The following is a 13,866-nucleotide window of genomic DNA, read 5'->3' on the forward strand; positions in this document are numbered from 1 at the left end:
TAAGATAAGTGAACCATCTCAGCGTCGTATGAATCATGTATGTATGGTATGTATGGTGACTTAGTGCCTCACCTGGTGCTTCTGCAGCAGGATGTTGACGCTGGTCAGGTCCTTGCCGTAGTCGTCGCTGTGGAGCTGACCTCCCAGGTTCTTCAGCCACACGTCCAGGGCGGAGCAGCTCTGGGTGAACAGCTCGGCCCGGTTGGCGTCGAACAGGCACTGGGCCTTGGTCTGGGTGGTGGCCTCTAGCTCCTCCCACTGGCGCTGCAGGTCGGCCAGGGTCTGCTGGACCACCGGCTCCAGCTCCGGCTTCTCCTGGACCAGAGCCTGACCCTCCTGATGAAGACGTTATCACATGAGACCATGATGATCACAGTTTGTCCTTTTATCTTATTGATTTATTCACCTTAATCTTATTAAAAACAAGACCAGGAGACCTGGTTCTGCCAGACCCAGAATGAAGTCCTAGTATGTTACTTAATTACATACTTGTGACATAATAATGATGTCATGAATAGTTTGTGACGAAAGGGGACGAAAGGGGGACAGACTTTTTTGGGCTGGGGCCGGGGGACAAAGTGACCATGCCCATGTATGGAGAAAACAGATACAAAGCCTCATGTAAGCCCGACGACCCCTTGGGTCTGGCAAACATGTATTCAGGGTTTATTATAGTGAGCACTTAACCTCATTTTCATCCTACGCTATCCTTGAATAGCCAATGTGTTTATCAAAAAAGACAGAGTTTAGATTTTGTAAAACATATAGGAATTGTTAAAGGGAAACCATTAAGGAATGAGACCGTTAACCCATTAAGACCTAAAAATGTTTTCTAAATCCTAACAGTTTTTTGAAAAAAATCTAAAAAATATTTTTTCAAGAAATTTCAAAAATAGCAGATCTACAAGCTCATAGCGCGGCACTCGGTGCCGCGCTATGAGCTTGTAGATCTGCTATTTTTGAATAGCCAAAGAAATCTAAAGTGACACAGATGCGTTCCAGGTATTAATGGGTTAAGAGCGAATGGTTAAAATCCTACAGGATCCCAACCCTAAGTGCATGGAGATGCATGGATCTCCTGGACATACAGCATCTCCTGGATACCAAGGTTATTACTTATTTGTTTATTTGGTGCAGGATAGAAAAGGGCCGAAAGTATTTAAAAAAACTAAAACTAAAACTATAAGCATTATCAAAAATACAAACTAATACAAACTAGCAAATCTGCTCTAAAAACTAATTCAAACTAACTGAATTAGAAGAAAAGAAATCTTAACAAACTAAAACTAAACTAAAATGAAAAATCCAAAACTATTATAACCTTGCTGGATACATGCAGTTCTATTATGGTGCTAAACTGTACCTTATCGATCTTGTCCAGCCAGTCCTTGTTGGAGGCCAGTTCGGCCATGAAGGCCTGGTGCTTCTGCCACTTGCTGTGGAGGTTCCTGGCCTCGTCGTAGGACATGTCCTGAGCCGTCAGCATCTTCTCATTGATCCACAGCGTCAGCTACACAGAGAACACAACAGTCAGACAGCATCTTCTCATTGATCCACAGGGTCAGCTACACAGAGAACACAACAGTCAGACAACAGTCAGCATCTTCTCATTGATCCACAGGGTCAGCTACACAGAGAACACAACAGTCAGACAACAGTCAGCATCTTCTCATTGATCCACAGGGTCAGCTACACACACAACACAACAGTCAGACAACAGTCAGCATCTTCTCATTGATCCACAGGGTCAGCTACACACACAACACAACAGTCAGGAACAGTGTCAGCTACACACACAACACACACAACAGTCAGGAACAGTGTCAGCTACACACACACACACACACACACACACACACACACACACACACACACACACACACACACACACACACACACACACACACACACAACACAACACACACAACACAACAGTCAGGAACAGTGTCAGCTACACAGAGAACACAACACAACAGTCAGGAACAGTGTCAGCTACACACACAACACAACAGTCAGGAACAGTGTCAGCTACACACACAACACAACAGTCAGGAACAGTGTCAGCTACACACACACACACACACACACACACACACACACACACACACACACACACACACACACACACACACACACACACACACACACACACACACACACACACACACACACAACACAACACACACAACACAACAGTCAGGAACAGTGTCAGCTACACACACACACAACACAACAGTCAGGAACAGTGTCAGCTACACACACACAACACAACAGTCAGGAACAGTGTCAGCTACACACACAACACAACAGTCAGGAACAGTGTCAGCTACACACACACACAACACAACAGTCAGGAACAGTGTCAGCTACACACACACACAACACAACAGTCAGGAACAGTGTCAGCTACACACACACAACACAACAGTCAGGAACAGTGTCAGCTACACACACAACACAACAGTCAGGAACAGTGTCAGCTACACACACAACACAACAGTCAGGAACAGTGTCAGCTACACACACACAACACAACAGTCAGGAACAGTGTCAGCTACACACACAACACAACAGTCAGGAACAGTGTCAGCTACACACACACAACACAATATTCCTACAGTACCTCCTGTCCGTCTTGAAGGAAGTGCTGAAGCTCGCGGTTGTCCTTCAACTTGGCCAGCAGTTCATTTGCAGCCTGCTTGTTCTTCTGATGCCTGGAGGAGAGAAACAACAACGGTAAAAAACCCAGTGAAAGTCTCATCTTAACCCCACTGCTCTGTTCTAACCCATTAAGACCAGGAACACATCTTTGTAACTACTTTAACCATCATTTTATACTTTGGCTATTCCAAAATGTCAGATATACAAGATCTGCTATGTTTGAAAAATGGTGAACATTTGCAACAAACCGTTTAATTTTGGACCCCCAAAATGATATGTATTTGGCCGCGGACCCTCATCTCAAAATATGTTGTTCCAAGGACCCCCAGAAGCACAGATCGGAGTAAAACATGTTCTACACATATCTATATATTCAAAGATTTGCACACATTTTCCACAAATAAAAAAAAAATTGCAGATCTACAAGCTCATAGTGCGGCACTCAGTGCCGCTCAACGCATAGATATAGAAACCTAGATACGTCATTGGCCTCTGCAGTTCGTTGGAACAACTTGTATCGCGGCCGCCATTTTCGCGTAGGCAAACGGACACTCAAAGTGACTACTGGCCAATCACAGCGCTCACAGCGCGTTGACTACAGGCCAATCACAGTGCGTCTTTTCTAAGACCTGTCAGAATCTAGTTGTCCCGCCCCCACCTGCCTCTGATTGGCCTACCGAACGCCCCCTTCTGTGACATACGCGGAAGCTTCAGGGAAGCTCTCCTACGCTAAAATGGCGCCCAAGATACACATGCCTCAGAGCCGAAGGAGGCGTCTACCTATATATGTCTATGGCTCAACGCATCACTCAACCCATGGCCATGTGACGCACTGTGAGCTTGTAGATCGGAAATGTTCTAAAAAGTCTTGACACATTTTGAGTATTTTTTACTTTGGTACTGTAAGTGTATATTGATGCCAATAATCTTTTACTTTTTCTCACTCAAGTAACATTTTTAATACAGGCATTTTACTTGTATGGTTATATTGTGGCATACTTTTAATGAAGTCAAACTAAATCAGAGCACATCTTCACAGCAACACTGACCTCTCCTGGATGGAGTCTGCCTTCTCCTGGATCTTGTCAGCGTTGGCGTTGCCCTCGTTGATGAGGCGTCGGCCCGCCTCCACCACGCCGCTGATCTTCTCCTCGCTGGCCTCCACCGTGGTCAGGAAGTCCTCGTGCTTCTTTATGGCCTCCTCCGCCCCCTGGAGGGTGGTGGGCATCTCTGTGTGGGACAGCACGTACTCCTGTACCAAGAACACATTAGAGTAGTTAGATTACATCTCTGTGTGGGACAGCACGTACTCCTGTACCAAGAACACATTAGAGTAGTTAGATTACATCTCTGTGTGGGACAGCACGTACTCCTGTACCGAGAACACATTAGAGTAGTTAGATTACATCTCTGTGTGGGACAGCACGTACTCCTGTACCAAGAACACATTAGAGTAGTTAGATTACATCTCTGTGTGGGACAGTACATACTCCTGTACCAAGAACACGTTATAGTAGTTAGATTACATCTCTGTGTGGGACAGCACGTACTCCTGTACCAAGAACACATTAGAGTAGTTAGATTACATCTCTGTGTGGGACAGCACGTACTCCTGTACCAAGAACACATTAGAGTAGTTAGATTACATCTCTGTGTGGGACAGCACGTACTCCTGTACCAAGAACACATTAGAGTAGTTAGATTACATCTCTGTGTGGGACAGCACGTACTCCTGTACCAAGAACACATTAGAGTAGTTAGATTACATCTCTGTGTGGGACAACACGTACTCCTGTACCAAGAACACATTAGAGTAGTTAGATTACATCTCTGTGTGGGACAGCACGTACTCCTGTACCAAGAACACATTAGAGTAGTTAGATTACATCTCTGTGTGGGACAGCACGTACTCCTGTACCAAGAACACATTAGAGTAGTTAGATTACATCTCTGTGTGGGACAGCACGTACTCCTGTACCGAGAACACATTAGAGTAGTTAGATTACATCTCTGTGTGGGACAGCACGTACTCCTGTACCAAGAACACATTAGAGTAGTTAGATTACATCTCTGTGTGGGACAGCACGTACTCCTGTACCAAGAACACATAAGAGTAGTTAGATTACATCTCTGTGTGGGACAGCACGTACTCCTGTACCAAGAACACATAAGAGTAGTTAGATTACATCTCTGTGTGGGACAGCACGTACTCCTGTACCAAGAACACATTAGAGTAGTTAGATTACATCTCTGTGTGGGACAGCACGTACTCCTGTACCAAGAACACATAAGAGTAGTTAGATTACATCTCTGTGTGGGACAGCACGTACTCCTGTACCAAGAACACATTAGAGTAGTTAGATTACATCTCTGTGTGGGACAGCACGTACTCCTGTACCAAGAACACATTAGAGTAGTTAGATTACATCTCTGTGTGGGACAGCACGTACTCCTGTACCGAGAACACATTAGAGTAGTTAGATTACATCTCTGTGTGGGACAGCACGTACTCCTGTACCAAGAACACATTAGAGTAGTTAGATTACATCTCTGTGTGGGACAGCACATACTCCTGTACCAAGAACAAAACATTATAGACTTTAGTTTATATTTCTGTATTAGACATGTTGTATTGGACAGAGTACATCACCCCGGCCCACATACATGTACTTCGTGCAAAAGACCAACAACTTAGCACCACCTCAGAACCTTCTACCCCACTGTCTACTAGAGTTCTCAAATTCTGCCCGAACCCCGACCCTACTTAACGTTTTCGGGCCGGGCCCAAAATCTATGCTAATTAGTGGGGCCGGGTCGAGCTCGGGTTCCGTGAAGAAAAAAAAGAAAAAAGAATTACCCCTAAAAAAGGTAAAAACCGTAAGGCCGACGGAAATGTCAGTGTATGTGTTGGATGCAGCTCAAAGTGAACTTTGCTCAGGTATCTAGTTTGTCGCCGTCCGACCTTGCTAGCCCGTGTTATTAAAGGAAAACGGGCGACAATTTCAATTCAATTCAATTCTTCAATTCAATTTTATTAATTAAAGTGTCAAATCACAACAAGTTGTCTCAAGACACTTGAGAGAGACCCGACAGTCCCACCCTGAGCAAGCAATTTTGCGACAGCGGCGACGAAAAAAAAAGAGACGTCAGGCAGACCCTAGGCTCTAGGGTGGGAGCCTTCTGCCTTGACCGTGTCGGGGACAAAACTGGCCAAAACTCAATCGAAATTCGGCGATCGGAAAATATGTTTTGGCCATGCATTATCTCTGGAACAGAAGGTCCAATCTGCTCAGTTCAAAGATTGTTGGATGCGTGACTTTGAGGACATTAAGCACATTTGGATTTTCAGGCCTAAAAGTATGGTAATTGTTTGGGCCGGCCCAGTAGGTCCCAGTTAGTGCCGGGCCTTAATTGTCAGGCCCGTTGAGAACTCTACCGTCTACCCTCTCTGCTCTCTATATGTGAAGTGTCTTACTTTTTACGCTATGACTCTGTAGGAGGCTAGCTGTCAATAAGAGGGTCGGTTGGTCTGTGTGTCTGTCTGTGTGTCTGGTGCTAATCTCTCAAACCTCACAGGGGCTCGGATCAGGCAGAAACCTTGCCCAAATTTGGAGTCATACATCAATAGATATGATGTTATAGACCCCTTATATCATAGATTACGGAAGTCACAGGACGGCCACATATTGATAGTGAAGTGAAGTTAGACAGGAAACGGGGAGAGAGAGATGGGGAGTGACACGTCCGGATCAGGACTCGAACCCGCGACGCGCTGTCAGGCTAAATTAGAGCCTAAGTACCCGGACCGCCTGAGATCTGATTTCTAAACATCGGTCTCAGTCTGAATACTCGAGACACTAAAGCCTGACATATATATATATATTATCATACGATAATGTCGCTCAGATAAAAATGGCTGATCTACAAGCTCACAATGTGTCTCGATGCAAAGAGCATAAGTTAAGCAAGTTAACTTCAGTCATGGACACAAAGCAAATTTCTGTGAGAGCTGACAATAAAGTTGTATCGTATCGTAACTTATGCCCTTAGGTCGACGATGTCTGAATACACAAATGCGATGGACAGTCAGTCCTGAAGATCGAGCTTGAGAAACTAATGGATTTGCCTGCGGTATATGAACCAAGCCTTAACGCAGCCAGCTCCAGCAGACCGTTTCAGGTTGGTTATCACGTCAGCTCATGAGGCAGGCCAGTTTAAAAATGTGTCTGGCAGTTATAAAAGCGGTTAATATTACTTCTTTGCAGGGATACAGATGGCTGTGCCGGCCGTTCAGCCAGAACCCAGCCAAAAAAACCCTGCAAAAGCTGGAAGCATGGCGTCGGGGTATGTGAGAGACACATTTTGACAACCGTGATAAACGGCTCTCGTTTTATCACATTACATCCGTGTGTCACCTTGAAGTTGCAGTGGTACGTCTGTTGATTTGTTGGGTGTTGGGAAACAGGGCCTAACGCTGGGCTGTCTCCCCCCCCCCGGGCTGACTGAAATCACCATATGACCTACTTACTCAGCAGCCTTCTTCCCTTCCAGCACGTCACTGCTGGGAGGCTGTGATCAAGGTTGCCAGATCTGGCTTATTATAATTTCCCCGCAAGATTTTATTTGAAAATAGCCGATCTACAAGCTCACAACGCGTCGCAGCGTTGTGAGCTTGTAGATCTGCCATTTTCAAATAGCTGATGTATATGTGTTCATGTGGCCCACTTAGTCGCTTCTTTTGGGCTGGTTTTCCTAGACCTGGTTGCTTGTTTCTCTCACCGAATCTGGCAACACTGGCTGTGAGCAGCTCTCTGTACACACAGGCCAACAAAACCAGCTTAATCCGCTAAGACCGGGCGGGAACGCATCCGTGTCATTTTAAGACTCCTTTGACTATAGAAAAAAAAATAGCAGATCTACAAGCTCATAGCGCTATGAGCTTGTAGATCTTAATTTTTTTTGAAAAAATCGTGGAACATTTTGAGAAAAAAATTATATTTTTCAAAGCGAACATTTTTAACTCAAATCTTTGCTTCTGGGGGGGGGGGGGGGGGGGGGGGTCCCTGGAACAATGTATTTTTGAGATGGGGGGTCCACGGCCAAATACATATAGTTTTGGGGGTCCTTGACATCAGCACCGCTGATTATAGCAACTTAAGAAGACATTTGGAGAATCCCCCAGAAGCAAAGATTTGAGTTAAAACATGCTACGAACTTGTAGATCTGCTATTTTTGAATAACCAAAGAAATCTAAAAAAAAATGATAGAGATGCGTTCCAGGCCTTAATGTGTTAACACACTGCAGTCAATGACACATTATTATGTAGCGTCTGAAGTTTATGCTGCGTCATTTAGGCCGTGGGTCCAATCTGTCCAGCAAAGAGTTGTTTTTCTTGTTCCTATAGCATTTCCAGCGTAGCATAAATACGAAGCGCTCCCATCCAAAACAATTCCAAAACATAAAACGCCTCAGTGGACACACACGGCCCCCTTAAGGCTTCTGAAGTGTCCATTTATCATGGACTTGTTGTTTGTTCATTTATCATAAAGGCAAGTTTGTCAATCTTTGAGTTATTAGTTTTCCCCACTTCACTGTTTTCTGTTCTTTTACTATATAGAATGGTGGCACTCAGGTGGTGCAGCCTTCGGGTAAAGAGTCTAGGATTATTTTTTTTTAAAGTTAGAAAATCGTGAGAAATCATGAAAACGTTTGAGAACCACTGATATTATAGCAAAATAACTTTAAAAAAATACATTTGTAGAATCTTTGAATTTTTAAAAACTTTTTCATGTCAAGGACCCCCAAAATGACTTGGTTGCAGACCACCCATCTCAAAATATTTAGTTCCAGGGACCCCCAGAAGCAAAGATTTGAGTAAAAAAATATATATATTCAAAGATTTGCACAAATTCTTCAAAACATTGCAGATCTACAAGCTCATACCTACTATTTTTGAATAGCCAAATGAATCTAAAATGACACAGATCTTCATATTCATTTTTTTCGTAATATAAAGCCCTACTTGCTACAGTGTCAAAAGTAGCAGATCTGCAAGCTCGAAACAGCGGCACGTTTCGAGCTTGCGGATCTGCTTCTTTTGACATTTTTGAATTTGAATCCTGAAATCTAACAGTTTTGGCAATATAAGGTGCCTTCAGCACAACATTATCCACGTGGGTTCTTCTTCATGGTTCTCACCTGGCCATGATACATTCTGAACACACGGTACATACCTCCAAAAAGTTAGTGACACCCACAGTCACGAAACTAGATGGAGCGTAAACAACAATCTGGTACCACCCACCCATAAAACAAACATGGGCAAATTCTCCTTCTACAGCACGGCCACCGAGGTATGGAATAGTCTAACCCCATCCCTCAAAAAATGCAGTTCGCTGGGCTCATTTAAAACAGCCCTAAAAACTCATCTTTCTGGAGGCCAAAAGAGGAGGTAGTACCAGTTTCCCTGTAGACAGACGACCCCCGGCCCTCCCCTTTTTTGTACAGTATATATATTTTTTTTTTCATGCTTTTTTGTACATAATGGTATTTTTTCTCTGTATTTTTATGTTGATATTTGAACTGTTTGGTTGCTACTATATATGTCTACGAAATTAATACCAAGGACCCCAACGGAAACAAGTCTGCAAGGACTTTTTTGGTCGTACCTTTTAGACAAAAAAGTATCATAAATGTAATAGTCCAGTTCTATATGTAATTTCGTTCAAATTTTCACTTTAGATGTTCGTGCAGATCAGTGGGGCTACCAGGTACGGAGCTATGTCAGTGTACTGCTGACTGCCAAAATGATGAAGACTGTCAAGATACATTGGCTAGTGACAGCAATGATGATGGTGAGGATGATGATTGTGTTTGTGTAAATAAATGACGCAACCTTGTTTCAATGAGAGAAATTATCTGTCTCTGTCTCTTCAGATAATCATATATTACAATTCTAGATTGTTATGTAAATATGTGCTATTGATCACTGATTTTAATTAGCACCATTGGATTTCCTGAAAAATGTAGATTTAACCACTTGAATCATGATCCTATGTAATCTAGAAGTCAAAATAGTGGAAAAACGAATATTAAATTTTATTTTTTTTTCCCCCAAAATCAAGGATTATGACCCAAATCTGTGCCATTGATCATTCGTAAATATTTTTAATCAGCACCATTGGATTTCCTGACCCTAAAAATGTAGATTTAGCCACTAGAATCCAGATCCTACGTAATCTAGAAGTCGAGATATTGAAAAACGAATATTCAAAGGTCGCCATTTTGCAACATCCAAGATGGCCACCATATTGGCTTCTGCGCAAATGGAATCATGGATTTTCTGATTTGTTATACTCTGAAGTTTCCAAAAATGTATAGTTTTCCTAATCCCCCGAAAATCTGAACAAACCTGCTTTTTAGGACATATAGAACTGGACTTATAACTGTGTTGTTTTACATTCCTTTTGCCTAATACACATTTCAATCAATCAAAAACACATTCAGCACCACGTTTCTCTCCACGGTTCCTCTTCTCCTCACCTGGCTGTTGAGGAAGGCCTCGGCCTGCTTGGCGTCCCTCAGGAAGGTCTGGAAGTCGAAGCCCTGGGCCAGCAGGCTGTGGCGGTTCTCCCACATGCGGCGCAGCTCCTGCCAGCCCGTGTCCAGAGCCTGCAGCCTCTGGGCCAGGAACATGTACTGGGCGTCCGTCTGGCCCTGGGTCACCTCGTCGCCCACAGCACGCATCTTCTCATAGTCCTCCTGGTGGAGCAGAGAGATAATACATCTATCAGGAGACCAGGAGGTGTCATTCACTGCATTTTCCTTGTTCTCCTTGTTCTCCTAGTGTTTTGTATTAGTTGATGACATGTATTATTGTCTTAATTTGTATCCTATATTGATGAATTGAATACATAGAACCACAATGGAAACAAAGTCCCTAGGACCTTTTTGTGTTATCCTTTTAGCCTTAACTCTTTGACTGCCGGCGACGCGTTTTCGAGTCAATTGCTACTTTGTCCACTTGTGACCGTCGACGCGTTTGACGCGCTGTTTAACTTTTTAATTGTTTAATAAACGATCGCGCTGTTCTCTGTACCATCCTTCATCATTTTCTCGTCCCACTCGCTTTCCACTCATCCTATGTGAAAATATCCGTAAACCGTTTCCTGTTTCCGGTTTTATCTTCAAAAATGTGATTTTTAGGCAAAACCAGGTACCTCACATGGTATAAAAAAAAGCTCCGGTTATATTTTCTTTTCTCTGGACGACGAACAGTTATCCCCTTTGTGTTTACTAACGGTCTGACACACGATCATAATATATATAAATGTTCTGTGGCCAGCGGGGGGGGGGGGGGGGGAATACGAGCATTACCGCCGGAGATGGTGCCTGCAGCCTGGTTGCACTGGTGAAAACTGCCTCACACAGCTCGGCTCTGAAAACGTAACCCTTCGGGGGCTGGTACATGGATCGTGTTTGTTTATACACAAGGCTAGACCATGGATTATAATGGATATAAAACTTCTGTGACCTGTTGAAAAGGTTATAAAACACGAAAATCGCTGGCACTGGGTGAGTATATTATGAAAATACTCTGGCAGTCAAAGAGTTAAGGGGATAGTTCACCGCAAAATGACTTTTGATTATTCACCCCATGGAGACTAATCGATATTTGTTCACCAACAAAAATAATAAATACGAGCTAGATGTGTTTTTCTACATCTCATAACATGGGAGTGGATGGAGTGACTTCATTTGGGATCATTCATGGGTTAGCGAAGAGCGCACCTCTAGCGTAATTTAAAAAAAAAATAACTGACGTTGAATTGACATAGATCTACGTCAATGGCAGGGAATGTGTTCATAGAGGCGTTTTAAGTGACGGCTCCTAGTTCCACTCCTACCTTGTAGTTGTCCACCTCGTTCTTGATGCTCTCGTGCTGGGCCAGCAGGGACTCGGACTCGGGCAGCGAGGTGGGGATGTCCTCGGAGGCCACGGCGGTCTGCGTGCGCGACAGCCAGGACTGGAAGTCGTCCAGGTCGCGCAGGAAGCCCTGCAGCCGGCCGGCCTCGCCCAGGGACTCCTCGCGCCGCTTCATGGTGGCGTTCAGCTCCTCCCACACCGTCTGGATCTCCGCCAGGCGGCCCTGGATCTCCTCCGCCTGCTCCGGGTGCTCCTCGGCCAGCTTCTCCGCCTCCTGCCTCAGGTCGTCCAGCTTGCCCTGCAGGGGGCCAGGCACCACGAGGAGGGTTATTTATAGGCATGAATAACAGCATTAGTACCTCAAACCTCAGTGGTGGTAACATTCTTTACTTAAGTAAAAGTATCAATACTGCAACGTAGAAATACTCTGTTACAGGTAAAAGTCCGGAATTCAAAATGTACTTGAGTAAAAGTACAAAAGTATTGGTATCAAAATGTACTTAAAGTACCAAAAGTAAAAGTACCCATTGTGCAGGATGTCCCATTTCACAAGTTCAAAATGGATAACAAATCTTTTGAAAATAGCAGATCTACAAGCTCACAATGCGTCGCATAGCGACGCATTGTGAGCTTGTAGATTGGCTATTTTCAAATGGCCAAAATGTATATAGGTCTGAAGTGGTTGCTGTATGTTGTGTAATAATAATACAAATCTACAAAGTAACTAAAGTTTTCAAATAATTGTAGTGGAGTAAAAGTACAATATTTGCCTCTGAGATGTGGTGGAGTAGAAGTGAAAATTGGAAATACTCCAGTAAATTAAAAATACCTCAACATAGCCCCAACCAAGTACAGTACTTGAGTAAATGTATTTTACACCACTGCTCAAACCCCAACAAATATTTTCAAGCTTTTTTTGTTTTAATATTATTTTCTCTGAGGTGCTGTGGTCCAGCCAGCTCCTTTCTAGACCATTTTTATTTTATGTTTTCCCTGTTTGTTTCATTTAACCACTTTCAACCTAGCGTCCCTACTTTGGGAAGGTAATTATAGGAAAACAAGTTAAAAAAACTGCCAATCTATAAGCTCACACAGTTTGTCTTTTATTTTATATATGGGAAGTATAACATAGGGCTTGCGTTTTGTCCACAAGCCACAAACACTATCCCTAAACTCTATCTCAATCCCTATGCTTGGTCAGGAAGAAACTGAACTGAGAGACACTGCAGTCAGTAGAGTGCACACCTCCCCTATGTAACTGTCAATAAGTCATTTCTACCTGGGATGTGACCGATGAATGATGTCCTTTTGACCATGAGCTTTAACTTCTTTGACACAATCTCTTTGGGGCAGCTTACTGATCATATACTGTAACTTAAACACCCATGCCCTTCATTGACTGGGGTCCAACAGGGGTCTATCCTGTGACCAAGGTAGTACAATCATGTTTCCAACTCCTTTCTATCATATTCGGACCTGGAGAAGGTCATCCATGTCTTCATTTCCTCACCCCTTGATTACTGCAACTCCCTGTATTCTGGGCTCAGCAAAAATCTCCTGTCTCCAACTTTTATAGAATTCAGCAGCTAGATTATCGACCGACTCTAGGAGGCGTGACCACATTACATCTGTCCTGGCCTGCCGTCACTGGCTGCCGGCGAATTTCAGAATTAGATTTTACTGACAACCTTGCATGGCCAGGCCCTCAGGTACATTTCAGATATGCTGGAGCTGTATTAAGCCGGCGTGCAGCCTCAGATGATCCTCGGGCGGGGCTCTCTAGATTGTTCCCATCACTCGTCTTGTCACCATGGGTGACCGGGGCTTTCTCGGCCCGGGCACCTATAGGCTCTGGAATGCCCTGCCCGCGGCTCTAAGGCTAGAGCTACTGGGTCAGTGTCAAATCACAGCAGAAAACTCACCTTTACACCAAGGCATTCTCTTAAGACTCTTGGAGTCACTTATGTATTATTTTTTATTTGTTTACCTTTTGTTTAATTAACTATCGTTGTTGTTTCACCTTGCTGCACTGTATTTGATTCTGTCATTGGAAAGCACTTAATAACTTTGTTTTGAAAAGTGCTTTATAAATAAATTTTATTATTAACACATCGGGTGCCAAACACGGTCTGAACCGTGTTTTCACAGAGTAGCGCTTCAGTCTTTTCGTTTTTTTCCACACAGGAGGGGCTGGAGCAGCTCTGGAATCACCCGTGGTGATTCTGAGAAGGAAAGGACAGATGGATCACCGTGCCAAAAAACATGGCTCCCATCCGCT

General features: G+C 43.8%; 1 protein-coding gene across 2 annotated transcripts in view; it reads right to left on the reverse strand.

Annotated features, from left to right (window-relative positions):
• sptbn2 (spectrin, beta, non-erythrocytic 2) overlaps positions 1 to 13,866 on the reverse strand; it is a 162,440-nt gene that overhangs the window by 33,142 nt on the left and 115,432 nt on the right. For both annotated transcript variants that reach the window (XM_080436433.1, XM_080436432.1), the window contains 6 exons: positions 11,569 to 11,886; positions 10,205 to 10,423; positions 3,711 to 3,913; positions 2,624 to 2,714; positions 1,364 to 1,510; positions 73 to 336 (listed from right to left, as the gene is read on the reverse strand). In XM_080436433.1, coding sequence (XP_080292559.1) covers positions 73 to 336; positions 1,364 to 1,510; positions 2,624 to 2,714; positions 3,711 to 3,913; positions 10,205 to 10,423; positions 11,569 to 11,886 — 1,242 coding nt within the window. The remainder of the gene's footprint in view (positions 1 to 72; positions 337 to 1,363; positions 1,511 to 2,623; positions 2,715 to 3,710; positions 3,914 to 10,204; positions 10,424 to 11,568; positions 11,887 to 13,866) is intronic.

This window comes from Gymnoscopelus braueri (assembly GCF_963280865.1).
Source record: "Gymnoscopelus braueri genome assembly, chromosome: 8".
In the NCBI taxonomy this organism is placed as follows: Eukaryota; Metazoa; Chordata; class Actinopteri; order Myctophiformes; family Myctophidae; genus Gymnoscopelus; species Gymnoscopelus braueri.